The sequence below is a fragment of the Pyrgilauda ruficollis genome, unplaced genomic scaffold (genome assembly GCF_017590135.1).
Source record: "Pyrgilauda ruficollis isolate IOZ18807 unplaced genomic scaffold, ASM1759013v1 scaffold182, whole genome shotgun sequence".
In the NCBI taxonomy this organism is placed as follows: Eukaryota; Metazoa; Chordata; class Aves; order Passeriformes; family Passeridae; genus Pyrgilauda; species Pyrgilauda ruficollis.
The window spans coordinates 315,846-335,102 of NW_024517207.1; the positions used below are offsets into that span (position 1 = coordinate 315,846).

The following is a 19,257-nucleotide window of genomic DNA, read 5'->3' on the forward strand; positions in this document are numbered from 1 at the left end:
CACACAACAGGTTCCCAGCAGGTAAAACCCAACACAAAACCACTGAATACTGCAGAGTTTTCTGATTTGTCCCAGCAGAAGAGACAGCCTGGGGATGGTCTGAGCCCCACACTAGTGGGAAATAGCCAGCCAAACTAACTGCAATTATGCAGGGAGGGCAAGGTTCCCTCTGACTGCCATGGGTATGGGTGTGTGTCCAGGCACATCCACATGGGATGCAGCAGGAGAGGAAAACAACCATCTCTGAAAAAGCAAATGGCACAGGTAGCACAGGGTGAGCCACTGCCCAGCGGGGGTCCAGGAAGCAGGACAGCTTCAGCAGCCTGAGGCTTAGTCCCTCTGCTCTTCAGTGGCCTCCATCATACACAGCTACTGCACACTCCCAACATCCTCTCCTTTTGGGAATACTCAGAGTGAGAAGCCCCCACATTATAGATAGATTTGACAGAGAAGATCCCTAAGCCTGGAAACACACCTGACAACTGATCCTAGGCTAACTGTGGGACAAAGAGGACAGTGATAGCACATGTTCCTTTATATAAACTCATTTAGCATAATAATAGATAGCATTTGGCACACTTAAACCCAAAGCACTCCACAGAAATATAGCACAGTTATCCTCATTTACAGAGGGGAGAAAGAGCCACACTGGGATGGTACTTCAGTACCTGAAAATCCCTGGACTCACCAGCAACATTCTCTCTCTCTGAACTGACTGAGCCCAAGAGATGGCCAGGTGTTCCCCATGGATGCAGCCACAGGGCTGTGTTCCACAGCACTCACCCTTCCCACGAGCACACTCCTTACCCAGGCAGTTGTGGCCATCGTGAGCCAGCATGAAGCCGTCGTAGCAAGTGCAGCGGTAATTCCCTGGAATGTTGAAACACTCGTGGACACAGCCCCCATTGAAGTCGTTGTCACATTCATCAATGTCTGAGGAATAAAGCAAAAGTCAATATGATTGATGCCCAAGTGTTATAGACAGGGATATGACTGCCTAAGTGTGAGCAGCAACTGCTGTCCAAAATCATCGTCTTGCAAACACACTATATTTAATGCATTTCTTGCTGAATCACTGAGAAAACACCCTGAAACCCCCTTGCAGCTTTACCTTATGTTTTTTAAGGCCATAAACAACAAACTCATTATCATGCTGAGTGAAATGAACAGGTGAAACTCCATGCAAGTTTTGCCTTTGATTTTGCAAACAAGAAGTAAATCGGGTGACGAAACAATCACTATTTTGATTTTAAAGTCATCCTTCGTTATTTTCAGTGCTCTATTTCCTTAGAAATGCTCCATGCTGACACAGACAGAACGCTGCACTCGGCCCCTTTACCTTCACATTTCCTCCCTTCGCCGGTGTAGCCCATTTTGCACGTGCACTTGTACAGCTTGGGGGTGTTTTGACAAATGGCATCTGGGTGGCAGTCATCCAGCCCCAGGGCACACTCGTCCACATCTGTGAAGAGACAGCAGGCTCAGGAGGGATGCCAGCAGGAGGAGAGCAGGGCGTGCCTCCTGAACACATCCCTGAGGAGATGACAAGGCTGAGCACCTCTCTGTGCTGCCCACAAGAATGTTGTGTGGTTTTATGTGTCAGGACAGACACAAGCAGAGACAGCATCTGCACTTCAATTTCTGTCACATTCTACCTGCTTATGGATATATTTGTACGCAATTCAGATAAGCCTATGGTAAGCTTTTGTGCACATTTATAAATGCATCCAAACCAGTCTCGTAAGGGTTGGATGCTCCGTGAAATTCAGCTGATAGTTTCACAGAGATTCATCAGAGATTGTTAATCTTTCTGATTAACAAAAAGCAGTCACTGAAAGAGTTCTTGATCACATCCATGCATCATCTGCAGAAAGCCCAAGGATTTTGGAAATAACAAGGGGAGAGGATTGAAATGTATTTCAAAGTCACCACCAACAAGTTAAAAGACTGACTTACCATTAAACAGATGTACAATCGTAAAATAATTGGTTTTAATACAAGAATTGTATTTGGGGAGCAGCATTGCCAAATCATCTGACCAGCCATCTCAAAGCACAGCAAACTGAAGCAAAATATCCAGGTGGAAACTTCAGGGAAGAGGAAATGAAGAGAAAGAGAAACACCAACAGGAAGAAGTCCTGGAGATGAAGAAGTGTAGACAGAAGAGGAAGAAAAGTTACAGGCAGCAGAAGACATCAGCACAAGTTTTTCACACAGCAGAAGAAAACTGAAGCATGGAAACAGGAAGATTTCCAGCAACTGGCTAAAAGGGATAATTGTAGGAGCAACACCCCATGCAGGTACAAAAAGTGCCTCCTAAACCAAGAAGTAGTGCATGAGTATCAGCAGAAAGAGACTACTTCAATAGTCAGCCACTTTTTATGGTGGGGATCACTTTCCAAATGGAAATTTCAGCCAGCACTTCTCCCATTTACAATTATAGCATTCATCCTGCTCTTTTTTTTTTTTTTTTTCCTTTCCCCCAATCACAAAATATGCCTGTAGGTACTGCAGCAGCTGCCAACTGCAGAAAGTGTTCACTTGGTTTTAACTCCTAATGGGGTTTGGCAGTGGGAAACAAGGCAAAGAGCCAGTGTTAGAGCAGCAGTGCCTTCCTGGCTCTCAGGTGCACACAGCTCCAGCAGCAGCGATGGGGTCCCCAGATACTGCCACCAGCAAGAAAGGAGAAGGTGGCAAACAGCGGGAAGCAGCTGGGAAGAGCAGCAGAATCGGCTTCCTGTCAAAGCAGGGAAGTCAAGCCATTAAAAAATGTGGGAGGCTATGAATTGAAGGAGAAATCATGCAAGGAAGGGCACGGGCAATAGCTGAGGGGTCCCCAGCTAGTGGGGCAAACAGAAAGGATGGGCAGGGAAGGACAGACAGCGGGCATAAAGGAGCAGCAGCCACACGTGCAGATTGTGTGCCCTGGGCACCGCCAGCTCTGCCCTGCCCGAGCCAGGGGCACAGACCTGCCCCGGCAAGAGGGGTCCCAGAAAACACACGGCGAAGAGGGGGCTTCCCTCTAAGGTAGGACACAGAGACATCAAGCAGATCTCGTGGCAGCGGCAGGACAGCAGCTCAGCTGGGTTGTTATTTTTACACCGCCCCTCTGTGATCTGCAGCGTGCGGTAAAGAACCGCAACAAGAAGCCGCATCACTAATGCATGCAAAGGCGTGGAATGAGGGCTAGGAAAAATCCGTAGGCACAGAGAGAGGTATTTCCCCTTGCAGTGACAGTATCCCGAGCAGAAGAGAGACCCTGGAGGAACGAGACTGCGAGCAAACATCGCAGCCTTCAACTTGGCAGGAGGGGGCGGCGGGAGAATCCCGGGCTGGTTCCGCGGGGTCCGAAGGCAGCTTCACCCGCGGCACACACCCCCCTCCCCAGGTGCCCGTCCCGGCGCCCTCCCCGCTCCCAGGGCAGCCGGAACCGCCGGGAAAGCGGCGTTGGCACACCCGGGGAGCCCGAGCGCCCCGCGGGCAGCGACCGCCCGCGCCGGGCACGGCCCCGCCACGGCCGCACCTCGCACCGACACCGGCCCCGGCCCTTGGCCGCCGGCCTGGAGAGGAGAGGAGAGCCGGGACCGCGCGGTGCCCGCGGGGGGAGCGCTGTGAGGGGCTGGGGCGAGCCGGGGACCAGGGGCGCTCACCGGGCAGGGAGCGGGGACACTCACCGAGCGGGGACCAGGGGCGCTCACCGGGCAGGGACCGGAGCGGGGGGCACTCACCGGGCAGGGACAGGGACCAGGGGCACTCACCGGGCAGGGAGCGGGGGCACTCACCGGGCAGGGGCAGCGCGGCGGGGCCGCCCGGCGCGGGCAGCAGCAGGAGCAGCAGCGGCAGCGCCCGCGCCCCCGTCGCGCCGCGGCGGCCGCCGGACCCCATGGATGGCGCTGCTGCCGCTGCCGCCGCCGGGCGGGAGGAGGCGGCGGCCGAGGGAGTGTCTGGGGCGCCCGGCCCGCCTCGCACTGACAGCGGGCGCGGGGCGGCGAGGGCTGGGCGGGCCGCCCCCTGCCCTGCCCGGCACACGAACCGCCCCAGCCCCGCCCCGGCGCTCGCACACCTGCGGCGCCCCGAACGCAGGTGTCCGCGGAGCCGCTGCCTCCCGCCGGAGCGGGAATGCCGCACACGCAGGCTGCCGGGGCTCCCCGCCGCCCGGGAAGCATCGCCGGGCACGGACAAGCCCGAGCAGGGAGCTCGGGGCAGCCCGGACACACGCGAGGCGCTCCGGCCTCCGTTGGGTCGGTTCACTACAATATTGATGTGTTTACCGGGTAATTACAGCCCACTGCAGAGCGTGAATCCCTGGCTGAAGGCCATGCCAAAGCATCACCCCACCCCCAACGCAGCCCCATCCCACCTCCATTCCCAGCCAGGGATTTCTCACAGCTGTCGCTCCTTTGGCAGGTAAAATTGGCTCATACATTATTCACTGAAATTATCATTTCCTAAATAATGTCTGACCTTTCAGGCTGGGAGCAAAAGCAGGCAGTATTCTTTTCCACCCCTCCCTCCCATCCCCATTTCACTGCCCTTTCTCTTTTGTTTTGTTCTGTGAGAAATACCGAGCTGTTTCTAGTTGCAAGGGCGGTTTATACACATTAGTAAATCTTCAGAATGAAACTTTCCCTCAGTCTTTGTCTTTGTTTCCTTAATGGCAGCTATAAATTACCACTCTCTCACTGGAGCATTAGGCTTCATTGCTTTTGAAATGATCAAAGTTATTCTCTTTTTAAGTCCAATGAGAAGCAACCTTTTGTGTCTCCTGGACGGTTTCAGTCTTAGGCAATGTCATCTATAAATACATAAAGCTGCTCATTAAACACTCCAAGGATTTTCCAGCCCTGCACCATACCCCAATCTTCCCCTCACCATCAGAAAGCAATAAATGAATGAAGGGTTTCTCGCCAGTTTCCATGATCTCCTGAATAAACCATCATACTTGGGGTGGGAACTGGCACATCTGCACATCTCTCATCCAGGGATATCACTCAGGATGTCTCCACAAACAGCTCTCCCAAATGGAGAGGGAAGCCATCTCCCATCCAGGCACATGGCTCCAAACCACTCACAGAAAAGCTGGTACTCATTTCAGACACTGCCCAGGCAAGTCCCCTCAATGAACTCAACCAGTATTAATTAAATTAACTTTCATCACAAGATTTGCAAAAGAAAAGTAAGAACACATATGAAGAGTGTAACAGAAAAACCAGTAAGACACACTGAAGAGTCGTGTAACCAAAATATCCAAAGCTTTCTGAGGCACCGTAAAAGCAAAGCATCTTTCTTACTTCTGTAAACTAAAACATAAAGTGAGACATAAATATTTGGGAATGCTTAAGTTAGATCAAAAGATCCCACTGCAGCTTGGAAAACAAACAGAACAATATCAAATTTATCTTAGCTAATGAAGCCATTTCTTATACATAAAGCTCAAAGTGTTTTGTGAAGGATCCTGGCTATTATTTCACATATAACACACATTTGTTTATGATGAAGAATTGCCATTAAAATATCTCTTTAAAGACACAAACCAGACAAGCTCAGACCTCAACTCAGATGCCTTTCTGCAGCCTTTTTAACTATTTCCATTCACAGAGTCACAGTGACAGATGACTGCTCTAGGCATGAAGACCTTTACTGGGAGAGAGAGAAGCTAGAAAAATTCTTAAGATTCAACTTCAGCACTAAGTATGAGGAAAGGAAAACAACCATACCAGGAGAGTTGGACAGGAAGACAACCCAAATAGGACTGTTTGGGGATTTTTTTTTTTCCCAGCAATTTAAAATAAAATCAAGTAACAAAGTTTCAGGGAGGAAAATAGATCCTGCCAAACAGCTACTTCCACAGAGGTAAAATACCCAATTCCTCTCTGCTCTCCATTTTCACTATCACATGCAGTTGCCTTACACCGGGAGATGGAGACTTAGCTGCCACAGAGCAGCTGGATGTAAAATCTGCTTCAAAAATTGTACACCTGATGTCCTGAGCAGGGATGAATACTCTTGTCTGTAAATTTGGGTTGAAAATTGCTTTATGCTTCATAATCCTTGTGAAATTTCATTATTTAATGATGAACAAACAATATGTGAAGTCATATAGATTGCCATTTCATCTGCACTTTAATGAGAAGTAGCAACTCTGCTGGCCTGCATCATATTGACCCAAAATTTAGCATGACTGAGCAAGCATGATGAGTGCTTGTGACAGCAGCTGAAAACAACTGGGAGGGCAGGGAGATGCCAGAATGGTAAAAGCAAAGTAGGATCCTGACAAGTGAGGAAATGCTTTAAAATAAAAAATGTCTCAGAGCCGTAGTTTCAAGCCTTGCTCATCTCCAAGTGTGCACTGAGTTTTGAGTAATTGTTTTTCTTTGAAATGTATAACTCAAATTTTTGCACTTCCCATCTTAGTGTCCCAGGGTTGCTGAATTCTGTGTAAAAATAACACATCTTCAGTAATCAGCAGGACTGCATAGGACTCATCTGAGACAGAGGAAATTTCTGGATTCTCTGGTCACAAGGGGCATTAAAAACCCTCCCATGTAATTTATATGCCTTGTCTTTTTATGCCATTTGTAGAAAAACATTCCCCAAACAAACATCAGATCCACCAGTGACATTTTAAATGTTGCAGGATCTGCATCTTAACATGCCACTGTCACTGAAATGAATAACAGTTCCTGTTTATTGCAGAGCTGAACACAGCACTGCCTACTAACACACATTTCTGGAATACTAGGGGGAAAAGGGAGACACTTTGTGGTGTGAAATAACTTTTAGACATTTGTATTTCCTTGTGAGAGCTTTCCAAGTCATTGCTACAACTAATGGTAACATTTTAGACCCGAACAGCCCTTGCCTGTGCACCCAGCAGCTGCACAACACACTTTGCCCAGCAAGGCCCTGCTCTTGGTGCTCCTTTTCCTTGGAGGAAACCTGAAGCACCGGAGGCCGCCACCTGTGTGAGGCGAATGAAGCTGCGCTCACCTCAGCTCCACGCAGGCCTGCCCCGCGTCCATGCCTGCAGGGGGTCAGGGCAGCAGGCCCATCCCCAGCGGAGCAGCCCGGGTGTCTCTCACAGGCCCAGTACACCCACAGCACGCACCAAGGCCACCACTGCACCCCCAGACCTGTCCCAGGACGAGCAGCAGCTCACCAGAGCATGGCCCGGGCCCAGCTCACCCTCTGGCGTCCCCCAGGGTGACAGCACCAGCTGCTGGCAGAGCAGGATCACCCCCAGCTCAGGCAGATCAGTGCAGCTCCCCAAAAGGGATATCGACACTTGTTATTTTGCTTTGCTTAAAAAACGCCTCCACCACAGAGCAGGGGGGTGTGAGAGGTGAAGCAACAGAGATACCTCCAGATCAGTGATCCAGCTCCTTCCCTTGTGCCTTCCCTGGTGGAACAGAGCATTCAGTGATACCTGACGTGGTTTGGAACAGAGGGAATGGCAGCACGTCTGAGGGTGTGTGCTCACAGCCCCTTCCAAGGGCTGTGCCGGTCCCTTTGCCTTCCCCGTGTCCCCATTCCCTGAGCAGGCAGCTCCCCCGCTGCTGGCAGTCTGACAGGGATGGCCTGCGGAAGGCTGCCTTGGAGCAGCTGTAGCTGAACAGATCAGACACAAAACTGTACAACAAAGACCTAAAACGAGCCACTAAAATGTCCCACAGACCTGCAGCCAGGCAATGAGCCAGATGATCAGCCAAATTATACCAGGCTTTATGAAAATAGCACATTAATGCTATTTTTTCATGTTAGAAGACAAATTTTATTGCAATTCAGCAAATGAGCTACACCTGTAAAACCTCTTTGTATATCCAATTCACATTTAAATGTCCAATGGATTGAAATGTCACAGGAAAAATTAAAAAAAAAAAAAGGAAAACAGTACCTGGTTTTGTCATTATAATGTAAACTTCAACACGGCCCTTAAAAATAGCAAGCCAGTGATTTCCCCATGTAGTAAAATATATAGTTTATAAGGTATTGATGCTTTATCTTAGTTTAACACCAATCTCTAGGTATAAAATAAAGAGCTACAAAGATGTGAAGTACGTGTACAATTTCTTCAAGTATTTTCAAGTATCCTATAGTCTCTTCACTACAGACAAAATTCATTTGACAATATACAGAAAATGTTAAATCTGAATAGTTTCACTGCAGAAATCTTAACATATTCATGAATTTAAAACACATAAAAAGTATGGGTCATCCAGCTAGTAAGTTCCATTTGAGCAGTTTGAAAAATACTCTTTGTAATGGAAAAAGTTGTGGAATAGTCTCCAGTTCATGAATATGTTTTCAGTTACAGAATATCAGGTGGTTAAAGTTTATGGCAGGTAAAGGTGGGTTTTTTTTCCCCTTTTGTATAAACTTACCATCATAGTATTTAATTACATTTAAACCAAACTTTATTAATTTGCATTTTCTTTTTGTATAAAGCATCATTGTAGCATTAACCAAAGAAGCCTAAATAATTGTGATAATAAGTGATAAAAAGTGATAGCCTAATTTTTCCTTCAAATCAGGTATGAGCCTGTAAACATATTTGGCTAGTTTAGCACTATGTATTTACTCCATGATGAGCTGCTTACTTTTTTATCACTGCATTTCTCTCTTTAGAATGAATGTGCGTTGTTAAAAAGATTATAATCTTTTCTCATTAACAGTTACCAAAAAATGCCCACTGAACAGAACAGCACAGCCACGCTAACTGTACCTACCAAACCTGCCCCCTTATTTTGGAAAAGTAACATGAAAAAAAGTTAAAACTGCATTACTCTGAACAAAGGGAGAAGGATTTTACAAAGCTCTGGATAAAAGGTGCTGACTACACTGTTTGTTCCGGTGAAGTTCAGCAGTGGCATGGCAAGGGCAAATGCTGGATCCTCACCTTATCCTGTGGGGCTGCTGCTAGGAACAGCCACGAGAGAAGTGGGTGGGTTTGAGGTGAACCCTGCAGAGAGGTGGGATTGTGGCTGCTCCTACAGCCTGGGCTGCTCTTACACATGCCAGCTAAATCTCCTCCCAAAATCCTGGCACTGGCTGTATTTAGTATCTTGCTCTTCCTTGGTTGCCTTTGGAGCTAACAAAACCAGCTTTTTTTCTGCTGCATCTCAGAACCTTCTACTGCTCCATCAGTGCAGCAAATCCCTGCAGACTTGGAAGTGCATAGCACAAAGTGCTTTGAACCCCAACAGGATAAAGCATAGGCCCCCTGTGAGAGGAAGAGGAAGGTCTATCTCAAACTGGCTTTTCCTGTGAGAATAAAGTAACCTAGGAGCTGGAAGAGGATCTCTGTGTGCTCCTTTTGCACAGGACAGCCAGCACTCAGGGTGCTCTCACCGATGGGCAGCATCATCCTCATGGGACAGCCAAGAAGCCCACCCCTGGCAATCACCAAATCCCAGCCTCTGCCCATCCCAGGTACCTCAAACTGTCCTAATGAGGGCAAAACAATCCACACCAAAACAGCCATCAGGCCAGTGGTATCATGTCTCACTAGGGAAACTTGTGTAAGGAAGGAAAAAAAGAAAAGACAAAAAAAAGAATCATAGTTCAGGGTAATTACCTCATGCAATATAAAATTAATCCACCCTTAATACTATGACATATATGCTTTTAACAGGATCAACTCATCTGTCAAGGTCAAAATATGGAACCTTTCTTTCTTACTTAAAATTCTCTGTGAAATACACATGCATAGTAAAGTCATTTTCAATACAGCTGAAACAAAAACAACAACAACAGAAAACAAATGAAAAAAAAAAAAACCCAAAATAAACCAATTTTTGTTTTGCTATTATTAATGCATAAACAATTTAGGGCAGGTGTAAAAAGACCATCCTAACATATTAAGTTGAATATATGAAATTCTTAGAATGCAGTAAAACTGTTTTCTTCATTTTTTCCCTTCCAAAGTGGGAAGAAAAATGAAAAAAAAAAAAAACATACCAACAAAACCAACCCTACACACACAGAGAATACTCCTGTAAGCTGTGAAGGAATTTGCACCCACTCCATGTGAGGAGTGGCTCAGACATTGTTCTCACATCTTCCTAATGCTACTGTGAAATCAAAGAAGAATCTTGCTCTGATAAGTAGTGACAAAGGAACTTCTCAGTTTAATAATGAAATAAATAGGACAAAAGTAAAAATAGTCAAAAATTTAATACATGTGCTATACTCATAAATTATGGAAATAAAACTATCACAAGATGTGACTAAGCTGTAGGTAAAGTAAAAGTGCTACAACATTGTATGAACCAAAAAACTTGGACTCTGCTTCCCCAAAGAGAGACAATACTGAGATAAGTTTATACAGTGGAGACCTCTTAAATACACAGCCCTGAACTTCTGTACAGTAATTTGTGATGCTGATAAATCAGCCTGTTCTTAAGTCACATATTCATTTCAAAGAGATTTTTATCAGAGGACTCAAATGAACAGAGATGCCTTTAGGCGTTTGCCAAGTTCCAGATCTCCAATAAATTAAGCTTTCAAAATGTTTGTGTTTCATAGCAGAAATGGACTAAACTTTCTTTGCTAAAAACAAAAGCATCCCAAATGAAGCAGACTGTGACAACAGGATCCAAGACATATGCACTCAAAAGGAAAAGAAAAAACCTTAATACCACTGTCTTTTCAGAAACGTTAAGAAATCCTTATACTTGTTAGTAAGGTATACTGTTATTACTTCAGATGGGGCATAGAGGTTTATATTTAGTCATCTGGCATCTGGGGAACTCATGTCCCTCTTTATTAGCAGTTAAGAGAATTACCAGCAGCAACCATATACCAAGCTTCAAAAGGCTGGTTTAAGTGGAAACGTTCTTGTGTTATGAACATTTACTCCAGGTTTTTCATTTAAGTGGGCTACACTGTAAATTCTGAATTGCAACATAATATAGCCAGTTGTATCATAGAAGATATTTTTTTTAAAGACAAACTTACAAAACACAATGATAGGTTAAATAAATAAAAAACATCAGTTAAAAAACAGACTTAATTTCTTCTTCTGTGCAATTGCGTACCAATATGAAAAATATTACTTTGATCTCTGGACATTTCACGGTTCAGTCTCCTGGATTTCACTAAAAATAATACTGACAACAAAAATAAAGGAAAAAAATATTGTTGACAAATCAGTGCTTTGGAGCTATTAAAAGCACAGATCAGATCTGTAGTTCCCTTGCAGCAGAACATGACCCAACACCTTAAAAATCAAACATTGGTAATAATGTTAATATATAAAATATTAGTTTAAAAACTATAGAATGACCTTCTCAGCAGAAATGGAGTGTATACACTGGGGTCTATGACATACAGCATATCTGAAGGCAAGTTCACAGAATGCTGAAAGGCTCACTGCACTTTTTCTATGGCAAGGAAATACTGCAGCTTTAAAATAAGCTGCACAATACTCATCTCTATCTCTTTCACATGAAAGTGTGTAAAAAGCAAATCAGCAAATAAACTCTAAAATAGATTTATACCAAAATCCTCTTTTTTACATTGAGTTTACAGCTTCTATCCATTTGCCTGTACTATTTCTGGAGTTTCCTTCAAGAAAAGTCAAAGTTGCATTTCTGGGCCATGAACAAGTTCACGATACAATGTACTGGCAAGACAGAACTTCTGCATACTAACGAGATCCACTCCTTGTTGCTTTTCTCTGTGTTTTTAACAACAGTTTTTCCTGTGGGACAGGAGGTCAGATGTCGATTCCTTTGACAAGAGATGCCTCCAGGGTGATGTTGAACTCCTGCAAGGTCTGCAGCACCCGAATCAAAGAATTCACCAGCGTGTGATCCTTAATCAGGGCTATGTCCTCATACATCTGGGCTGTAATGGGGCAGTCTGCAAGCAGGGCGATCCAGTGGTGCAAAAGGTGGTCTCTGGCAAGGGGCCAGTGGGCAGTTTGGGAAGAAAAATAAAGCCAAGTTAATTTCACATCTGCACAGACATAATTTTTAATCTTTGCTTTTAAGCAGACCTACCATGCTCTCCATTTATCTTTATGAGACAGGGAATGGGGAGTAACTGGCCCATGTGCAACATCTTTACCATTTCATTAAAATATCAATAACAACAATTATAAAGAATATAGTATAAATTTATACCTGGCTCCAAGACACACCAGCATCTGAAACTTGCCATCCTTCCCAATGTTCCTAGGGGTGTTGTTGATAGCAGTGATAAAGCGACAGAAATTCCTGGCCCTTGTCTGCCAGTTCTCCTCTGGGACCATCTCGTTCTGCTCAAGGGTCTCATAGTATGTTTGTGCTTTTTCTTAAAAGAATGGTGGAAGATAATGAAGTTTCATCAGTGCCATTAGGAGAGAATTAAAACCGAAAGGCCTAGGATCAAAGCTCATCCATGAATTTCCTGCATCATTACATTTAGGCACTGTTTTTTTCTGTTTGATTCAGTCCTGTGTTCCCCCTGCATAAAACTGGCATTCCCCTTCCTTCCCTCTGAACAATGCTAAAGAGGTTCACCTATGTAATGAATTTGAGTGCAGTAAAATGATCATATAAGGGGAACAGCAATGTTAAAGCAGCTACTCAAAGTATTGAAACATTAAAAAGAATTCATTTTTTAAAATGTGTTTGTAAAGTCAGTTGATTTATTTTGCTTTGTCAAGGGATCTAGACCATTGTGTGAAAAATGCATGCTTATAACCCCTTTATTACAATGTCCAGTACATACAACAGCACTAGATCCATCTGCTGTGCTCTGAAAGACAATTCATTCTCTCACAAATGTGATTTCTTGCTTTCTCAGTGCTCAATTAAGAGCAAGGTTACCCCATGTCAATTCACCACCCTGTTTACGTGCCTCTTCCTCAGCAGGAAAGTTTGTTTTACACTGTAGCTGCTAGAAGGACAAAGCCCAGTTGCTGCATTAAGTACAGTCAGCCTTGGCAGATGACAGAGGCTCTCTCTCATGACAGTAGGAGCAGGTAGGAGCTCTCACGGCCATGCAGCTGCTGAGATGCCTCCAAGAAGTCTGCTCTTCACACCAGCTGAGACACAACAGCAGTGATAAGGAACACAGCTGGATGTAGTGCAAAGATACAAACAGGCTCTGGGACGTCATCCTCCCACTCACCTAAAAAATCCCAAATGAAGACGTTCTTGAAGAGTCTCGGCGATTTAAACCCGTGCTGGAACACTTGCTCCAGAGCTGAAACAAGTCCACTTTCTCCACACAGCAGCAGGGTCAGGCTGCCTCTCTGCCAGCACACACAGAAAGCATACACAATCATCACTTCACCTTGGGACTCTGGGACACAGGTGTCCCATTAAGTTTTTAAATAAACAGATGCCTAAAGTTCAAATCTGCTGTCAAACAGTGACCCCGAATGGGATGGCCCAGTTCTCCCAAGTCCTGAGCATTCAAAAATGGATTGACTTCTCTAAGAAGGAGGCTGAGGAAAGCATTGTCAGGGCCTCATCATCATCATCAAACAAAGCCTCAAACAGGTCAAGATAATGAGCAGGCTTTACCTATAATAATCACCACTATGAAAATTAGGAAAATATTTTCCTCTTTTTTTAAATAACAGATAACAGACCCAGTGTATCATGTGCCTCTGATTGCTTATCAACAAAAGCATTTAATGCTCAGTAAAAAATAAAGTCCTGCTTCAGCACATGATGGTAAATTCTGTTCTGCAAAACCAGTGCATGGCCACTTGAGATTATTATCAATGCGATCACTGACTAGAATTACACTGGATATGAACCTCTCATGCCATAATGAATTCAGGTGAAGAATGAATGAAGAAGTCAGGTGTTACAGCAACGTAAAAAAATCCTGACTGCCAAGAGCCATCCGTCCAGATCCAGCACTGCTCTGCACCTCTCTGGCTCACAAGGACAGGACAGGGGCATGCTGCTTAGGTTTGTTTCAGAAAATCACTGCTGTGCCAGCTGATCACATGTGTAATGCAAAAGAGTCTTGAAGAGCACTTCTTTCACTTTCTTGGGGAATGTGGGTGTTTTCAGGGTGGCTTTTGTTTCTTTCCCGTTTTCTAAAGTGGCCCATGGGTTTTCATGTTTTAAGTAGCAAGGATAATGCAAAACAGACATTAAAAACCCACTTAGAACTCAATGCAGATGTAAAATGTCAGTTAATTCAGAACAAACTAAACAGTAGGCTGTGCTCTTGACAGTGTATGGGTAGAATCCTTGGTAGAATTTGACTAATACCACAATTTCCAATACCAGAATGTTAACATTCAATTTAACAGAATGCTCCAGTTAGAAGAAAAACACAGGTATTTGAGGCTGTACTATCTCGGTATCTCATTTTTGCTGCACTTCAGGAATTCTCAAGCACATGGCTGTTCATTCAGTTTAGTTACTTCTGCTACATATTCTCTCATGTTTACTAATCAGTTTTAGGACAGGAGTGCCATTACACAGAGAACAACCCCTCACCTCCTTCTCTGGCTTGTGGAAATGCTTGACAATACCATTAACAGCTTCACCAATAGCTTCTTGTATCTGACCAGTATTTAACTCTGCAAAACACAAAAATATATCCAGTACAGCTTCAGAAATTGTACCTCGTGTGTGAGGGTTATGGCACGGCACAAAGCACAGCAGAGGAGCACAAACCAATATAACTCATTCTGTTAAGGAAACAGTGCTGGGCTGTGGGAAATGGAAATCCAACCCTACTTTTATTTATTGTTGAGGAGGTAGGAATGGAGATGGTTTGGTTTTATATTGAAGTTAACACTGTGGTGTTTCAAAACACCAGCAGTGGAAAGGGTTTTTACATATTATGTGAATTGTCAGACCAGGACCCAAAGCAAAGAAAAGGAGCTTTGTTTAGGATTAACAAACCTGGGCATCCTGGAAATACTTCCTGTGGTAGCTTTGCTGCAAACCCAAGTATGGTTTGGAACAAAGTAACCACCTGATTTATGAGGAATGAGACTACCACAGAACACTGACCTCAAGAGCAAACAAAGAGAAGACCATGAACAGAAACCACTAGCAAGATTCTTCATCCACAAAGGACAGAGAAAAGGCAGCAAATTTCTACCTTCCTCCATAGCATTCATTCCACAGGTGAAGGACAACACAAAAAACACCCAGACCAGGAGCACAGACAGGACACATCTGCCACCCTTTCAGACTTCAAAAGTTAAGTAGACTGAACAGGATGCTCAGGATTGTAATTTGGAAGTTAGCTGGAATACAAGCAGGACACTGGGCTGAGTTTCACAGGTCCTCTCCAAACTCCAGTTGTGTTTGCAAGCCCTCAGATGATGATGCAGAACAGGACAAGACAGGACAAGCCCCAGCACTCACTTGGCTTATTGTTTGGTGAGATAGTGACAAATCTCCTGATCATGCTTGGAGACTGCTGCAGGGGAGGCGTTCGGCACTGCCGCTCATCAGCCTCCGTGTGGGAAGTCAGCAGCTCTCCCACCAGGATCCTCTCTAAGCTGCCATCATCCATTCCTTTCCCAAGCCACCTTCCACAGGGAAACCTAACAACACCAAGGAGATAAATGGATCAATCCACATTCAATTCCATGCCAAACACTTTCAACTGCAGTTGCCTAAAGCCCAAATCCTGCTAGCATAGTTATTAGAAAGACTTCATTCATCCAGCACCAAGTAATAAAGTCTTGGCTTTGGCTTTTGCCAGCACAGGCAGCAAAAGTAAAACATCTTTTCAGTTCCAAGTTTGTGCTGAGTGTTGCAGTAGATGATCCATCCACAAAGCAGATTTTGCCTGAGTCCCAGCATGATTTGAGGAAAAATGAGTAAAAGGGGAACTCCTACCACACCTCATAGATGGGTGAGGAAATACACTGAATATGCTACGTAGCGAGCCAGCTGTAAAACAACCCCACAGCCCAAACATATGCTTAAATGCCAAAACACCAGTACTTCTACTGAATTGGGGTATTAAATCAGACACTAGAAAGCACACATGCTCATTTGCTCATTATCACTTTTTCTGAACCAATGTTGATGGCAGTTTAATCAGCTTAATTGGAAAATTGAACAGCATCCAAAAATAGAATTTTCCCTCTTCATTTAATTACAAATGAACTGGAATGGAGAGTTGAATGGACTTACCCACCAATTTGACATCAACATGAGCCTGACAGTTTCCCTAAACAAAGGACAGGGCAGCAAACTATGCTGTATCTAACACAAATAAATTTAGTTTTCACTGTAAGTTTTGTTCCCTTACTCTCCCCATGTAAAAACAGGTTTCTAACACTCATAAGGCCTTGTGTTCCAGCCTGTGTCCAAAGGTGTCTCTATAACACCTGGAGTACCCAGACCTAATACAAAATATCACCTATATTTGGTAAGCAGCAAGCTCTGACTTGCTGTTTCTTGCTTGGGTCAAGGCAGATTATTTCTAAGCTGCACAACAGTCAACTCATCCTCTCCACCAACAGTCTGACACGAGACATGAACATCTGCAAACTGCAAACCCTGCTTGAATTAATGAGAACCAGGATTTGTTTAATGCCAGAAGCCAAACAATCTTTCTGTGCCTTCAGGTCGAGGCAACTGTAGACACAGAGTCCCAGGAGATCAGACCTTTCTAATCAAACAAGCCCTACTGTGCCAGCTCCCTGCAGGAATTCTACTTACCCCACATGAAATGTCAGGATGATACTTACTTGTAAGTATGCCCTGTTATTTCATTTCTGACCATAACATATTCCACAAGCCACTTGGCATACAGCCCTGAATTATCATGTCCTATTTGCACTGTGGTCAGTTTTCCCAGGTTCTGGCACTGCAAATTAAACAAAGTTTGTCAGAGGAAACTGAAAGAAAGCAGCATGTTGTGGGAGTAAACTGTTAGGGAATGTGCTCAGACAGAAACTCAGAAATGTGGTTCCTGTTTCTGATGCATGGTTGGTTCTGGGCTTTTTAGTGGTAGGCTGCTTTACTTGTTTTTGGTTTTGCTTGTTTTATTAAATATTATTTGGTCTGCACAGAGCACATCAGCTGAACTAGATTTTTCAATTCAATTGTACCCGATGAACACAACACACAGGCAGAAATCAGAGCAGAATCACTTCTTTGTTTTCCCACAGAAGAGGATATGACACCTCCCACAGTTGTAACATAAAGACAGTCTTGTCTATCCCTTGCACTAAGGAACTGTCAGTCATTTTGCTCTGCATGTTATTAAATATAGGTTAAATGTGCTATGCACAGGCATAAACTATCTGTGACTAACTACAAAGATATTCCACATTCATTCCACAGGTGAAGGACAATACAAAAAACACCACTGGACCAGGAGCACAGACACATCTGCCACCTTTTGAATTTCAAGGTGCTATAGCAAGGGCAGAATTTAAAACTGAACAAACAGAACACTCAAATCAGGTTTTGTATCAAGTGACACAAACCTCAAAAGTCATTTCTAATAAGTTCCTGGGAATCTGCAGGACTCCTGTTTCACCTAGTTCCCCCGAAATACAGATCCAAGGATTGGCTGTGAACATTGAGCCACCGAGTTTCTTGCTGGGAACAATCAATATATGGTATGGTATCACTGCAAACACAAAAGAAAGAATACTTCAAAAATGAAGAAGAATAATTATGTAACCTCTTTAGTCAAAAGAGGGGCAAAAAATAAGCCACCAAACAGCACTGCAGTACCATGAAATGTTAAAAGAACATCAGAGATCCCATTTAATCATGCTGACACTTGCACACTAAGCACTGACTGAGAATGGGGAAGTGTACACATACACAGCAGCCACTAAGAAGGAGAGCTGACAGAAGAACAGTGTCAAGTGAAGAAAGAAATTTGGATGGAATAATGCCTTCTTATGAGTGTAATCCTTTTTATTTACCAACCTCACAACACGGCACAAAGATGGTTACTTATCCTCAGCTGAGTGACAAGGAAGTAAAGACAATTTATTCCTGTATCCAGGAGTGCACTGTAGCTCAGCACACTGTACGACTCCCTCAGGTCCCACTCAGGTACTAACTGCAGCCTTTCTTCACAGGCATGGATGGCAGCAGCATTCACTGCCATGGCTGAACAAATCCAGTGAATACAGCATAATGCTGCAAATTTCTCTCTGCCATGTCACTCTTAGTTATGCTAACTTTAGGGCTTATCAATCTCTCAAAAGAACAAGCAATTTTTTTTTTCCTTCTAAATAGTACCACACATATGCTCAAATGCTTTCTGGTCCCCTGGTTTACCTGTGACTAATTCCATGCATTATCACCTGAGCTGCAGTCCCTCCTCTGACTCTCAAGGCATATGCTCTCCACCACCCAGCACCTCCTGCCCAGCCTTCTGTTAACCAACCTTTTATAACAAAATCCAATTCTCTGAATGGTCACTGTGTTTCTTGGCTTTCTGCCCTTCTTTCATAGTGCATAAGCAGATTACAGTCAGGGCTTTTCAGCTGAGGTATTTAATGCATTTCTCCCTCAGCATCTCCTCAGCTGTCACTGCCCTCGAGAAAGCATTTGGTGGTTGGGTTTTCTTAAAAGCTCAATGCTCATAGCATTTCAGAATGAATTAAAATGTTTCCCTTTTTATTTTCTGTGCTGATAGTCCTAAAGTAAGTGACAATTGAACTGCATCCAGCAGACCAGATTTTCACATTATCCAGAACTTGCCTGCGAGACCAAAAGCTATTTTGCTTGTATGTCTGTTTGCTTTGTCTTTCATACACACAAGTGTGAATCACAACACACCACCAAGGGTAGCCTTTCACATATCCCACCCCCAATTTCATAAGCCTTGCTAAAGTCTTCCCTTATTTTGCCTTCCCAGTGATGCTGTGTGGCAGCAGGCACACAGATCTTTGAGAACTCTGTGACACAGTTAAGTGTTATAGTTATCAACAATAGCTTAAAAGTTTCTCTAGGGTATCTTTTCAACAACTAGAAGGAAAAAAAAATGATGAGGAGTTCTGATGCAGCCCTCAACAGGCATTTCATTGTTACCCCAAACCCAGAGACAGGTATGCAGCAAAGTAACCTGAGCACAAAAAAGGAAAGGTTTGTTTTCTTTTAATTCCCAGCATGCATTAATATTCTTACCTTGATAGTGAACAACCCATCCTGTGATTATTTAGTATCATGCAAACAAGTCCACCACAAACATTTCAGCTGAGAACTCAACTAAAACTATTAGAGCTATGTATTTTACTAAGTTAGAAACAAAAGTGACAGAGACAGAAACTCCTGCCCACCACAGAAGATCATGGAAACAGCAATA

The 19,257-nt window shown here is 44.1% G+C and overlaps 2 protein-coding genes across 3 annotated transcripts in view; both read right to left on the bottom strand.

The window, feature by feature from the left end:
- SCUBE2 (signal peptide, CUB domain and EGF like domain containing 2) overlaps positions 1-2,087 on the bottom strand; it is a 34,053-nt gene extending 31,966 nt beyond the window's left edge. Inside the window, exons 1-3 of the mRNA XM_041464662.1 lie at positions 1,957-2,087; positions 1,340-1,462; positions 808-933 (exon numbers count right to left, since the gene is read on the bottom strand). Of these exons, the coding sequence (XP_041320596.1) occupies positions 808-933; positions 1,340-1,462; positions 1,957-2,023 (316 nt within the window). The 5' untranslated portion in view covers positions 2,024-2,087. The remainder of the gene's footprint in view (positions 1-807; positions 934-1,339; positions 1,463-1,956) is intronic.
- Positions 2,088-7,747: 5,660 nt separating this feature from the next.
- DENND5A (DENN domain containing 5A) overlaps positions 7,748-19,257 on the bottom strand; it is a 64,439-nt gene continuing 52,929 nt past the window's right edge. For both annotated transcript variants that reach the window (XM_041464637.1, XM_041464638.1), the window contains 7 exons: positions 17,417-17,562; positions 16,673-16,791; positions 15,333-15,514; positions 14,451-14,533; positions 13,117-13,240; positions 12,126-12,294; positions 7,748-11,900 (listed from right to left, as the gene is read on the bottom strand). In XM_041464637.1, the coding sequence (XP_041320571.1) occupies positions 11,717-11,900; positions 12,126-12,294; positions 13,117-13,240; positions 14,451-14,533; positions 15,333-15,514; positions 16,673-16,791; positions 17,417-17,562 (1,007 nt within the window). In that variant the 3' untranslated portion in view covers positions 7,748-11,716. The remainder of the gene's footprint in view (positions 11,901-12,125; positions 12,295-13,116; positions 13,241-14,450; positions 14,534-15,332; positions 15,515-16,672; positions 16,792-17,416; positions 17,563-19,257) is intronic.